Genomic DNA, 14,337 nt, shown 5'->3' with positions numbered 1-14,337 from the left:
GAGGGTGGGCAGCACTAGGGAGGTGAACAAGAGAAATGAGCTAAAAAACTACCACCTTCAAACAAAGCTGAACTTCAGGGTGGTTTTTACAGGAAATGACAATTAGGTCCATACAGCAAGATGCTCTGGGTAGTGAACAGATGCCATTCTTTACACTGTTTTGACATCTTCCTCACTCTGGTGCTTAGATTATGTCACAGAGGTTACGACAAAATATTTTAATGAGAACTGGTAAGAAAATGAAAAATATTTTCCATCAACTGTTGGCAAAAAAAAAAAAAAAAAAAGGTTTAGGGGGGAAATCTTAGGGTTTTATTTCATGGAAATAGTGTGATGTTTTGACAATTTGGGAGGGTGGGGTCCTCACTAGAACCCAAAGGAACTGTCTTTTTCATTTAGGGAAAACCAGTTTTTATTCATAATAATTCCCATTTCAAATATCTGTAATTATCTAAGTCGAGTTTCTGTCTCCTGATGATTTTCTTCTGGTTTCTTCCCATCTTATTCCACACTGATTTCGGTTTCACTGCAAAGTTTTCAACTGCAGGGGAGGGTTCATTGTTACTGTGGCTGTTGTTTGCTTAGAAGATGTAGAATCAACATCCTACTCCCAGTTAAAAAAGGCAATTTTTAAGTACTGTATGATACAGAAGGGCCACATGCATCCTCCAGTCCATAGCAGAGCGGCATAAGGGTGAACAGCCTTTCTTAACATGTACCCTTCCTTTCAGGGAATGACCAGGTTGGCCAGACTTTGCAGTGTGGGTGATTACCAGTGAGACACCTCAAATATACCCAGGGGAACCCTTCCCTTGCTACTTTAGAAAAGTACTCAAATGAGTCAGTATAAAAATGAGAATGAAATACACTTATTTTAAACACTATTTCATGTAAACTCACTGACAGTTGGTCTAACTCATACAGTACCTAGAAGACTCGCAATAACTCACTTCAAATTCAGGAATTATAAATTGTAAGTGATGGGCAGAAGCCAACATGAGCAAAAGTTGATCTTTTTTCACTCTATAAACAAGGCCAGATGGTCTCAGGTGGAATGCATTTAAGTTGGTGCATTTTCCCTGCACGCACACTTCTAATTGATGAGGAAATTGCCCCATCCTTCAGAATTGCCTGGCATTTACTACTGCAATAAGCTGTACTTAGGAAAGAAACATTGCTTCAAACTTTCATACTTTGTCAGGTACATCCCATGATGCAGCCCAGGTTATAAATCTGGGCCAGAAGAAACCTATTACACCATTAAAAATGTAACAAAGATGAGATCAAATTTAAAGGGCATAGATTCCAATTTTGCTCTTGTATCAAATTCTCAGGGACATAAGCTGTCTGGGAAGTATTGCAGAAGAACCTCACAATATTAATTGATTGAGCAATAAAATGGCAGATGAAATTCCGTATCAAAAAAATGCAAAGCGGTGCACATGAGAAAAATAACCTTAACTATACATACAAAATTATAGGCTCTAAATTAGCTATTACCACTCAGGAAAGAGATCTTGAAGTCTTTGTGGATAGTTTCCTGAAAACATTGTCTGCATGCTCAGAGGGAAGTGGCATTTTAGGAATGATTAGGAAAGGAAATGAGTAAAACAAAAACCAGTTTTATACCTGAAAAAAAAAAGTGTCCTATTCTGTATGTCTTATTTTTCAGAAAGTCATAAGAAGTAGCAGAGAGAATAGTGGCAAGGAGGACTGATATATAGTAAAGACTATAGGATATAGGAGGACAGAACAGATGGAGTAGGATTCTTCACATTTGAAGAGGTGACTGAAGGGTGGTATAGAGGTATACAAAACTATGGATGATATGGCATAGTAAATTATTTTTACGTGTTTTTTCTTCAAGAAGTGCCAGTGAATGGCCAATATAAAATGAGGTTTAAAACAAATTAAACAAACGACTTTCTTATAATAGGATTATAGAGCTCATTTGCATAGGATGCTGTGGACACTGGAAGTAAATATATGGAAATAAGCTCTGTAGGCAACTCCTCAACACAAGGATCTCTGTGAGATCTTCAGTTTAGAAACCTTAAAGCCCTGGCTATCAGGAGGTGAGAGCACTCAGCAAGGAAGAACCTCTCCAAAGTCCCTTCAAGTTTAAATGAAGAACTTCTCAGCTTCTCATACTCTTCCCTAATAAACCTCGATCAGTTAATGTTAGACATAGGATACTGTTCTAAATGGACATTAAGTCTAACTTAATATAGCAATTCTTAATTATACCAGTGTTACCACATTTTTCTCAAACTGAAATAATCCTGACTGATATCACTATATTTTAAAGTATAATCAGGATTTTTTGCTTTCCAGAGGATGACCACAATAACCTCTCCTTTCATGCTCAAGATTTCTTACCATATCACTTTAATTTCTTAAGGTGGCTAAGTTTGCAAAGAATGACGTTAGCATACAGCATGGTGGAAAGGAGTGGGACCAGTGGATGAACGCATTCAAAGCTAAATGCATTGTACTACAGTTGTTTCAGTGTCAACGTAACACTCTTAATGAGAAGCACTACTAAAAATAATTACCTGTTCTGTCTACCCCAGCATTCAGATGAATGAAAGATAAGTCAGTAAGAACAGAAATGCGAGAAAACATGGTAAAGTGACTTCCTGAAGATGAGTTCTGCTACTGAAAGGAAACTATCTTCTTCTGGTGCACTGCTAATCTATTCATTACCGCTGGTATCACTTCAAAAGGTGATGTGAGACCATGCCAAAGGGTGGAGTGTAAAAAATTCTACACAGATGGTTTGTATTTTATTTACTTTTTATTGCCCAGAAGTGCTAAGCACTTCACAAAAGACATAGCCTTGTCCCAGAGTTTACAGTCTAATGGATCTATTTGACAGATATGTGAGCTACAACATTTCATAAGGCAAGAAAGGACTAAGAAAGGACAGGGTGTCGAGTCAATTGTTTTCTCCATCATTTATTTATTGCTGAAGCATTTTCAGTGACCACAGAGTGAAAGCTGCAATGAGAATTGCATTTGAAGCAAGACTAATCTAAAGGACTGAATCGAGTTTTGGGATGGAACTCTGTGTCCGGATGGTTGTGCCGTGGGGAGCCTTTGTGGTGCAGACATTTGCCTACTCTGAAGGAGCTCATTTAGCAGCACTGGCACACAGGCCAGGGTCAGGGTGTTGCCTGTTTTCACGCGGTCACTGCCTCGGTGCACCTGGAACCTGGTGGGGAGGGGGGGTGGTGGAGCTTTATTTCTGTATCTCTTGCTAGTGAAATTTCCCTTCTCTTCTCCTTTCCTCCTCCCTGTACTCCTAATTGTCTCAACCTATCCTTGACATTTAGCGTAGCTTCACTTTCAAGTCCTCTTCCCCCTCACAAAGTTACATGCCTCCAGACACATAATAACATGCCTTTTTAATAGATTGTATAGCTGGAATTTGCATTTTGGATTCAAGATCATATACATGTTGCTACTTCAGCATGCGGGTATTTACCACTATATATGGATCACAAAGTCTGTCCATACTGCAAAGTGTCTGTCTCCTTCATATCCTGCTTTTCCTCTGGGATTCCCATAAGGTGAATACCTCTGGTATCTTCTCTGCAGTTGAGTTCCTCCTAGCTAACATACAGCCTTCATTTCTTCTCCAGCACAGATCTTCTCATATTCTTCCTGTTCCCGCAGGGTCTTTTCATAAATGCATTTAGTCCAAGCACAAGACTGATCAAGAAAATTGCCAAAGGTTTCCAACCCTTGCCAGAGGGAAAAAACATCCTATTCATGCATCTTCTGCAGCAGGATTCATTCAAGTGATGCAGCAGAGAGTCAGCCTCTCAGCTGATGCTCTAAAGATCGAGTCTTTTCTAGTGGTGGCCTCCAGGCAAGGTCAACAGGAGCTGTTATCTGCCCTAAGGCAAAGCAAGCTTCACCACCAACAACCAGCACTCCCTCTTAGTCTATCATCTCCTCCATACACTTTATACATTAAAAAAAACTTTTTTCAATAATTTCTTAATTTCTCTGATATTTCATTGTGAACTCAGAGCTATCTGTCCCTCTTTCCCTTAATCACCTACCACAACCTTCACAGTCTGCCTGAGGGGAACTACCAGGAGCCCAGGTCAGAAGTGGTTCCATGTAGCTCCTCTCCAGCAGCCACCAGGAAAACACAAAAACTCTCCCTTCTGGTCTCCTCTTGCTTGGCAGTGTACTCCTGTGTTTGGTTTACGTGACAAGGTTAGGGGGCGGGGGGCAGGGGGGCTGCAGGGGTGGCCTCTGTGAGAAGACACCAGAAGCTGCCACCATGTTGGACAGAACCAGCTTCATCTGGCTCCAAACAGACCCATCTCTGCCAAAGCTGAGCCCATCAGTGATGCTGGTGGCACCTCTGCAATAACATATTTAACAAAGGGTAAAAACCCACTGCACAGCAGCTGGGAGAGAGGAGTGAGAAAATGGGAAAGACACAGCCCTGCAGACCCTCAGGTCAGTGAAGAAGGAGGGGAGGAGGTGCTCCAGGTACTGGAGCCGAGACTCCTCTGCAGCCCGTGGAGAAGACGGTGGTGGAGCAGATGCGAACACTGCAGCCTGTGGACGACACCAGGCTGCAGCAGGTGGAGATGCCTGAAGGAAGCTGCAGCCTGTGGAGAGCCCGCGCTGGAGCAGGCTCCTGGCAGGAGCTGTGGCCTGTGGAGAGAAGCCCATGCAGGAGCAGGTTTTCTGGAAGGAACTGCGGCCCATAGAGAGCCTACACTGGAGCAGTCTTTTCCTGAAGGACTGTACACTGCGGGAAGGACCCACACTGGAGCAGGGGAAAAGCATGAGGAGAAAGGACCAGCAGAGATGAAGTGTTACGGACTGACCAGAACCCCTGTTCCTCATCCCCCTGTACAGCTCGGGGCAAGGAGGGAGAAGAGTCATGAAAGAAGGAGTGAAGTTGAGCCTGGTAAGAGGTATGTGTGGGGGGTGTTTTATAGTTTTGTTTCTCACCATCCTACTCTATTCTTAATTGGCAATAAATTAATTTTCCCCAAGTTGAGTTTGTTTTGCCCGTGATACTAACTGGTGAGTGATCCCCTGTCTTTATCACGGCCCATGAGCTTTTGCATCTTATTTCTCCCCATCTTGTTGGGAGTGAGAGAGCAGCTCAGCACTCAGCAGTCAGCCACCAGAGCAGCAGCGAGTCTAAAAATTTATCTCATCTTTCTTCCCTTCCAGCCTTAATCTTCATTACATCCATGTTACCTTTCCTGTTCCAGTTTTTCTGTAAGATAAACATTGTGATCAATTACTTATCTTCTGCCATTCACTTCTCAAAACTTACTGAAATGGGATTTTTCCCCTTTGACACTGCAACTTTTTTTTTTCCCTTGTGTCTTTTAAACAAAATTGCTATGGTGGCCTTTTCCCCTTTCTTTCCTCTGCTTTCCATAGCTGCAAAAATGATCCTGAGATGTCTAAGCAGGGGAGTGTCAAGCAGAGGATGGGATTATTTCCAGGAATAGCACTGAGTGATACCATTATGGGAATACTGGGTTCATCTCTGATAAGCCAACACTAGAAACCAAAGCTAGACAAATCCAGGTTTTAACAAATGAGAGTAGGTAACAACTGGAACAACTTACCCAGGGAAGTGATGGATTTCCTGTCTCTCGAAGTCTTTAAATCAAGACTGGATGTTTCACTAAAATATATGTTCCAACTCCAACAGAAATTACAGACTTGATGTAGGAACTGCTGGGTGAGACTCTTGGTCAGATCAGATTAGACCATTGTATGAAATGGTTCCTTGTGGACTCTAAAATTAAATTTAAATTAACATACTACCATTGTATTTGAAAAAGAACAAAGCATATTTCTCAGCTCAGTTGGTAGGCAGTAACTTGCTGTGCCACTATAATGGGCATATGTCTAAAATTCTAATCTTTTATACATATTTGGAATGAATTCACATGAATATGTGTCATCAAATTAACTAAATGTTTTACCTGTTTCCAAGTTCACTTGCTCCTAGAGGTGAAGAACCCAGCAGCCACTATGGAATGGAAATATTATTCCATTTTCATTACTTTTTACTTGGATTTACAAAGTCAAAAAGTTAAATGTTAAAGGATGGACGAAAGGAGGAACCAAATTTTGGGGATAATTTAGGGACATGAAGGAGGCAAGGCAAGGAAGAAGAAAAGACAAGCAAGAGCAAAAGCAGAGGTCACAAAAAGCCATGGGTAAATAATGTGAAGCACAAGCCTACAGATTCAGAGGAAGGATGCGAATACGTGGAGGGAAAGTAAAGGGAAGTAGAAAACTTACTGAAAAATAAAGGAATGAGTATTCTGAAATGCGGGTGACGTCTGTTTGCCACTGATCTGCAAAGGAATCTCTCATAGAGTAATGTATTTACAGGAACTCCACACTCTCCCAAACACACACGCACACAGACCGTCACACACAGAGTTGCACATACCCATGCAGGTAAGTTTATATATATATACATACATACAAACATCTGCTTTCAATGTTCTTTGCTTGCTCTTCCGGCTATGTGACTGATGCTAAGGAGCTCACAATCATGCTTCAGAAATCACCGTCATCCTCTGCAGCAATTAAAGGGGGAGTCTTTCACCCCAAAAAGGTGAGCCCGGGGACACGGGATGTAGGAATAAACTAAGAAAGTAAACCCGAGCGAAAGCAGGCAAAACTCTGGTCTTGGAGCAAATGTGTGTGTTTGAACACAAAGCCACAAAGTTCACCTTAAAAACCAATATTCTTTCATATTACCGATTAACATTTTAAAATTAAGTTATTTGAGCTCCAATCATTCCCTGCGACTGACAGAAACCTCTCTGCAAAGCCACATGTAAAATTAGAAGCTCCCTTCTATGACACACAGCTATTGTTGGATGATTTCATTACCTACCATTTATTATATATATCTTTTAATTATTAACTGCAATATCCCCAGACTTCTGGCAGCTGCTCTGGGGAACTTCCAAAGCTCGGAAAGAAAAACCCAAACGCACCAAAAAGCAGGCTCTAGGCACAAAAAAAATCTTTATTATTTTTCCTACCTAAAAAAAAAAATAAAAAGGAAAAAAAAAAAGAAGAAAAGGCGGCGGCATAGGAGCAGCGAAGTTTTCCTCTCATTTGCTCGCCCTCCTTTTGGCATGAGTGCCCACACTCGCTTCCCTGCTCTCGTCCCTCTGCTCCATCCGCTGCCGCAGACCCCGACCGGCGGTCCCGCTCTTCCCGTGCGGCGCGGAGCGCCCGGGGCACGGACGCCCCCGGCCCTGCCCGTCCGCCGGAGCGCCCCCCGGGGGGGCCGGGGAGCAGGCCTGCCCGGCCGCGCACTCCCCCCGCCCCGCTCCGCAGCAGCTCAGCACATGCAGATACGCCCTGCCACCTTCATTAATAATAATGGGTACTTAATAACAGCAGCCCCAGCCGCGCGAATGACGGGGTGCAGCGGCCGCGCCTCCCCCGCCCCGCGCAGAGCCCGGGGCTGTGACCTTGCCTGGCCCGCTCGCCCCACGCCCGCGGCACAAACTCCCGCGCCGCTGCGCGCCCGCGGATGTGCGAGCGGCAGGAAGGGAAAGGAAAAACCAGCCGACCAACCAAACGCCCCCTGGCCCCCCCGCCTCCCGTCGCTTTACGCGCTGGCTGCGACCGCCGGCGTTGCAGCGCGCGCCCGAAGCCGCGGGCGGCTCCGCGGGGCGGCGCGGAACGGGACGCGCGCGGCCGCTCCCTACCCGCGCCGGTGCGGGAGGCGGCGGCGAGCGGCGAGCGGCGAGCGGGGGGGGGGGGCGGCTCGCACGGCGCATGTCCGCCCGCGCCGCGCCGCGCCGCCACTAGACGCTCCCCCCGCCGCCAAACTCACCACCATCTTCTGCATGTGCAACATTTGCAGCCGGACAGAAACCGCTCCCCGGCGATGGAGACTGCGGGAAAAATTCGGCGCGGCGGGACGGCTTGCTGAAGCGGCAGCGGCAACCGGGAGAGAGGCAGAGCGCGAGCGGGAGAGAATAGCAAACAAATACTAAAACAAAAAAAAAAACTAAACAAAAGAAAAAAAAAGAAAAAGAAAGGAAGAAACCTCTCTTTTTCTCCCCCTTCCTTTTATTTTTTTTTTTTTAATTCTTGATTTTGTTCGTAGCCACCTCGTCCTCAATGCCTCTCTGAGCAGCATCTAGCGAGCGAGCGGGAGAAGGCGAGACAGAGAGGCAAAAGAGAAGATGAGGATAATTTGCAGACAGCTTGTCTTGTTGTTTTCTGGCTTTTGGGGACTAGCAATGGGAGCTTTTCCTAGCAGCGTGCAAATAGGTAAGCGCTGCATTGGGCTGCGTGCGTGGGTCCGGGGGTTCAGTCCTTTGCAAAGTGAGTTGGAAAGGAGGCTCGGAAGGCAGTTTGCAGATTTCTCCTCCGCCACTCAGCCCCTTTCCCTGCCTTCACGAAAAATCCGCGTGTACTTGTGTGCGTGTGCCGCCGTGTGTACGTGTAGAAATATTCCCGTGCGTGCGCTCGTGTGCGGTGGGGAGGATGCTTGTCTTTTGCAGAACTCGTTCCAGCTCCGGGGCGCGCAGCATCGGCAGGGGAGGAAGGGGCTGGGGGCTGATGCCCCGGTGCTGCCTCGGCCCCCTTCGGCCCCCCCCGCCTCTGCCTGCCTCCCGGAGGGATCGCGAGTTCTGGGCACCGGAGGTTGCGGTAGCCGGCAGGGGTGGGGGATGAAAGGCGACGGTGCCCTTCTTTCGCTTCTCGTAGTTGGAAAGTTTAGGATTTTGTAGGTCTCGCCCCGTAGTCCCCCGTGCCCCATCCTCACCCCTTTCCCGTCGCCTCCCGCTTCCCTCCTTTCGGAGGTGTTTCGGATGGGACGCAGCTATCTGAATTCTTTCCAGCTCAGCTCCATCACTGCATCATTTCTCGCGGACTTGTGAAGATGCTGCTAATACGGCTGAGCTGCTCCCTTCCTGCACATGGCTGCAGAGGAGCAAAGTTCATTATATTCCTGTTCAGTGCAGATTATCCTACACTGAGTTGGTATTTTCTTTTTTTTTTTTAATCCAGAAAGCATCATTCCCCTTAATCAGCCTGCCACTTAATGTAAGAGGCTGTTGAGTAGCTGATTTACCAGTGTGTTCAGTATCAGGGAGATGGAGGCTAAACACTTTAAAAGGTCACTGTAATCATGACAAATCTGAGTATTTACGTATGAAAGGCTGGAAACTGAGAAGTCAGAAAAGAAGCATGAATGCATCAGGGAGGTTAAAATCGATCGAGGACAGTGATTTAAAGGCAGCGGTTGTGATTACGAATATGATTAGTTCCTTATCCATTAAAGTCTTAGGACTTGCCTTTCTGTGCAGCTTTGGGAGAGGCAGTTGCTTGGTGTTGCAAGATAGTAAGTAGCTTGCAAATAATTCACCCTGCTTCCTTTGCTTTTTGCTTTTTTTCTGTTTTTTTGTAGGTGGTCTCTTCATCAGGAACACAGATCAGGAATATACTGCTTTTCGATTAGCAATTTTTCTTCATAACACCAGCCCCAATGCATCTGAAGCACCTTTTAATTTGGTTCCTCATGTAGACAACATTGAAACAGCTAACAGCTTTGCTGTAACAAATGCCTGTAAGTAAACATGCCATTGATCTGACCACCTTAGGGGTAAATTGCAGTGGAAATAACAGGAAACCACATCATTATCTTGCATTGCAAATACATCAGTAAGTCTGTCTTCAGCATAGATACCCTTTGCAGAAGAGCAAAAGGGGCAGCAATCCTTGTTAGTTTCTAACTGGAGCAAAATCCCCTCTCCTGCCTTCTGCTGACTAACCTGATGTGACATTTACTTTAGTGTTATTACTGTAGTTTCTTGCTTCCCGGTTTCTATGGAGATGAATTTTGTTGTTGTAAAGAAAAATTATGAATGTCTCGATCAGTCTGTGAACCCCACAGTTACTCTTGTTTGCTTTTGCTTATGGCATGCCTTGAGTGTATTTGAAAATATACGATAATATTTGTGCTCATAAATGCTTTTCTAATGGCTGGAAAGGAGACAGGAAAGCAGTAGTGTGCAGGATAATATATCTGAGTTGGTTGACGCTGCAGTTGATCTGGTGATGTCACTTGAGGCAGCCCTGCTCTTACATTCTAGGTTGTAAATGTCTCTTATAATCTCGTAATGCATACATCCTGTGGATATGTCTCTATGCATCCATACATTGGTGCCAAATCAAGTTAGTATCTGATCTACTTGATTTCACAGACCACCTCAACTGGAACAAATATTCTCTTCCTACTATATATTTTATACACACACACACATGCGCACACACAGATGCACATACACCATGAGAGGAAAGCAGAAAAAGAAATGCCCTTACCAAATGCGGTAACATTTACTTTTTTTTTTTTAAAAGCAGAATATAATTAGCTGAACTTCCAACATTTAGATCACCTCAGGGTCTTTAGCCTTGGTTTAAACACATGCTGAATACCGCTTTATCTCTGAAAGTGGCAAAGCATTATTTCTATTTATCTTCAGGCTTATAAAAAGGAATTCATGTTATTATGTAAGACAGCAGGATATAGTGTGGCAAAACTGAAGACTGTAGTAGCATTACTACTTTGATGTCCATATTTCAGGATTCTGTAGGTTTTCCTCTGTGGCCTTTAAGTTTTTGAATCCCTCCTCTTCATTCAAGAGTGAATTGCCTCTGGAAGTAGATGCCCTAAGCAACATTGCTGAGCGAGTTTAAAATAGAAACATACTGGAGGAGGTCTTACTGTTCATTGTGCCCTTAAAATAAGTACTACGTTTCTTTCTACTTTCTCACAGCCATCTCTGTGACACTTTTTAATATGTAAACATACAATGTGCTGTGCAGTTCTCATGTATAATTTATTGAATAATTGCTAAATGTATTTCTAAATTTATATTTAGTCGTTGGTACTCCCAAGTTTCAGATGACCTTGCCACCTTATTTAACCGGAAAAGCTGCTAAGCTGCTAAAATGGCTCTATTCATTTTATGCAGGAAAGATTGATGTCCCATTGAGTGTGAATTCTATATTAAGCAATGTATTAGTTGTGTTTAGCATGAAAATCAATATCAGATTCCATAAGAAGAAAACATTTCAAAAGGTGCTTTGAAACTGGAAGGAATCAGATTTATACAGGTGTAGTTCATTGAGAAAATATTACAATGCATGTCAACTTTTGCAGGCACTGATTATACATTCCATGAAGACAAATGACAGTAGCTTTCTTAAACTTTCATTTTTGGTAAAAGAGGAGGGGACCACCACAATTTTTATATATTGAAACCAGTAATTTTCATTGAAGTAAATTATTTCAGATTCTACCTATGCATCCAGCTCTACCAAACAATTTCCGAGGCTATTGTTACTTTTTGGATTAAGGGTATTGCACAGTATTTCCATTGGAACATTAGTGAATTAATTCTGATTTGCATAAATTTAAAATTGTCTAAAATTGAACGACTTCTTTGTGTGAGACTTAACACCATAGATTCAAAAAGGGTTTGCCCAAAACTTTCCTCGTTTAGACTATTCACAGCAGATTATTCTCTCTCATTCCAACCACCTTCGATTATGTTTACCTTGGATTCTTTCAACTGAGGAAAACCTGTCCCCTTATATTTGCTGTCATTTATAGAAATAGTGATTCATAACCTGATCCTTTTTTTTTTTTTTAACTGAACACAGTTTGAGTTCCAAAGAGTTTAATGACTCAGAGATGATGAATCTTTACAGTATGGGGGGAGGCAGAGAAAGAGGAGGAAAGTAAATGTGTATGTTTATGTGTGTGTATGCTCATATTGTATGTGTCTGTATTAAATAGGTGTAATCCTACAGGCCTTATTTAGGTCTGTACTTCCCACTTAAACCAACATGCATTTTTATGTTAGTCCAAGTTTGTATTTATTTCACATTTTGCAGTCTTGTGCCAATAATCCAACTGCTGCTTCTTTTTTTAAACCTTTTAATACTGAAGAATATTTTTTAAACAACAAGTCTAATGAAACATAGGCAAACTGACTGACAACTGAATGAACATATCGCATGTCCCTTAAGCTAAATATGAGCAGAATCCTGCAAAAATCAATTGTCTGATAGCTGGAGGACACCGGCTTCCATGTGATTGAATTTGCTGGCTTGACAGAGGCTTCTAAAGCGCAGATGTGTGAGATTTTCTAACCTAATTAAAGAACCCCGACCATCAGCTCTGAATTAAGTGATTTCATGGCAATATGAAATGATAACTCTTTGCTGAACCGCTGTGAAACAGCGGCTTTGGATCTTGCTATTTGTGTAGAAATTACTCGGCGCACACGTCCCCGAATATAGAGTACAAAAGCCTTAGAGCTGCTGGACTGAAATGAATATTCATGTGAGTTCAAGCATAAAACTCTGAGACATGACCATTTACCTCTATTTCTGTTTCCATTTGCTGCAGAGGTTACTTGTGAAGATTCAGGGCCTGGCCCTTTGCATGTGTTAGGGACAGTAAACAGACTATTTCAAAGGATTATGGATAGCGTGTTAGCAGGTAACTCGCATTGGAGAAACTTGAATATTTTTTCTTTTCTCTAGATAAAAACATATATCCAAACGTTCACCCAGGAGTACTTTTGGACCTGCAATAATTTTGCATATTCAGTTTAATATCTAACTTCTAATGGTTATTTTACACATTTTTGTTTTCTTTAAACAGGCGCAGAACATTAGTATTTTTCTTCTCAGTCATGAATGCATGCAAAACAGGTTGCTTAAGCAGATAGACTTTGTTGCAAGTTTGCAAAATTGATCTGATCTATATCAGTTTGGAGATAGTCCTTTCTTTCCCCTTCCCATTGCGTGTTTTATTTAAACTCTGTTCATTTCTTTTGCACTACATACATTATTCAGAGAATCTCTCTTACTGACAGAGCGAGCTGAAATTATTGCAAAACATGAATAGTACAAGATTCTTACTCATCAGAACACAATACACCAGAGCTGAAACATTTGACTATTGGCATACATTGGTTTGCACATTATAAGCAGGAAATTTTGCTTGTGATTGGAAATCTACCTTCAGCTTGATTTCAGATGTTGGAGCAATGCATTGATTTTTGGAGAGGATTGTATATGTTTATTCTTTAGCTGAATGCAAAATAATTTTCTCCACTCCATGCACCATCTATATTACTTTAGTATATCTCAGAAACGCAGTCAACATTAAACCTGCTTGCATACTTTTGAGAGGCAGCTCTATAATTTTACAAAGAGCTGTTTGCCTTCCAGCTCTTGTCTTGTGGTTGAGAATTTTTCTGTTGAAGTTTCAAAAATCCTTGATGTATAACCACTCTTGCAGTTCATGTACAGGATTAGGCTAAATGGGGAAGAAAAGAGATCGATTCAAGTCTTCCATCAATGTTTCATCGTAAAAGTAAAGCGTTTCCTTTTGAGTCTGTTCGACTTCATGTGTATTCCGAGATGAATATACTCCTACTAAGTGTAATTTGTGGTAAATCGGACACTCCTCTTGTTTCATCTTGTACACAATTCAGTTCTTAGCAGATTTTAATCCCTGAAGGTACAAACCCCCCCAAATGTAACTTTGTTTATTATGTGCCACATGGATCAGAAGAAGAAAAGCCCACTGGAATTAAAAATTTCGTATCTTGGAATAACTTCCCTCAAAGAGTTAGTCTCTTTGACTTTTATGCCCTCTGGACTCATGCAAGGTTGATGACCTGAAACTGGAGGGCCTGATTTTGCCTCACCAGCGTGAATGCAGTTTCTGGGTGAGATCCACTGAGGTCGGGGTCAGCCCTGAGGACAGATGGGAACCTCCCTCGTCACCCAGCCCTCTCTGTGGGTCTGTCTCTGGGCTTGTGCTTGCTAGTGAGGGGAGAGGCAATGTCATTTTCGAGTTAACTTTTCTGCTGAGATATCCCAAAGCTAAGGACATAGACTCAAATGTAGTGTTGCCTTTATATTGTGACTGTCGTCTTACTTACAGCAGTTTCAGCTTTGATTTGCTAAGCTGCATCATAATGGGATTTTCATTAAATTTCATTATTAATTCTGCTTTATAATTACAACTCAATTTAGCAATAGGAGTGTAACCTTAGTTTAATAATCAGTGTCATTTAAAACCATGGTGTTCTTTATTTAAAAAGTGAGGTTTCTTACAGCTGAATGGTATTTTGCTATCAAGAGCAGTACAGTATTCCCAAGGATGCAGTTTGGAGTATATTGAGAGTCACCATAAAGGCATACCATACGGTCAGGTTTGAACTGCAAAAGCAAATAGTGTGCCAGTTGGCTGGAAAAATGGAACTGGAT

The 14,337-nt window shown here is 42.7% G+C and overlaps 1 protein-coding gene and 1 long non-coding RNA gene across 15 annotated transcripts in view; one reads left to right on the top strand and one right to left on the bottom strand.

Moving 5' to 3' along the window:
- Nucleotides 1-2,942: 2,942 nt before the first annotated feature.
- LOC138690159 (uncharacterized) lies at nt 2,943-7,543 on the bottom strand. Its single transcript, XR_011328979.1, has 3 exons — nt 6,304-7,543; nt 5,982-6,028; nt 2,943-5,791 (listed from the first exon to the last, which is right to left on the bottom strand). It is a non-coding gene; the product is annotated as an uncharacterized lncRNA (long non-coding RNA).
- Nucleotides 7,544-7,884: 341 nt separating this feature from the next.
- The window catches only part of GRIA4 (glutamate ionotropic receptor AMPA type subunit 4), a 239,375-nt gene continuing 232,922 nt past the window's right edge, over nt 7,885-14,337 (top strand). For 4 of the 14 annotated variants that reach the window (XM_069808293.1, XM_069808288.1, XM_069808290.1 and 1 more), the window contains exons 1-2: nt 7,886-8,310; nt 9,452-9,610. In XM_069808293.1, coding sequence (XP_069664394.1) covers nt 8,223-8,310; nt 9,452-9,610 — 247 coding nt within the window. In that variant the 5' untranslated portion in view covers nt 7,886-8,222. Of the gene's footprint in view, nt 8,311-9,451; nt 9,611-14,337 lie in introns of all 14 variants that reach the window. The other 10 variants (XM_069808296.1, XM_069808295.1, XM_069808294.1 and 7 more) reach the window with 6 other exon arrangements.

Source organism: Haliaeetus albicilla, chromosome 20, assembly GCF_947461875.1.
Source record: "Haliaeetus albicilla chromosome 20, bHalAlb1.1, whole genome shotgun sequence".
Lineage (NCBI taxonomy): Eukaryota > Metazoa > Chordata > Aves > Accipitriformes > Accipitridae > Haliaeetus > Haliaeetus albicilla.
This window is presented reverse-complemented; position numbering and strand designations above follow the sequence as displayed.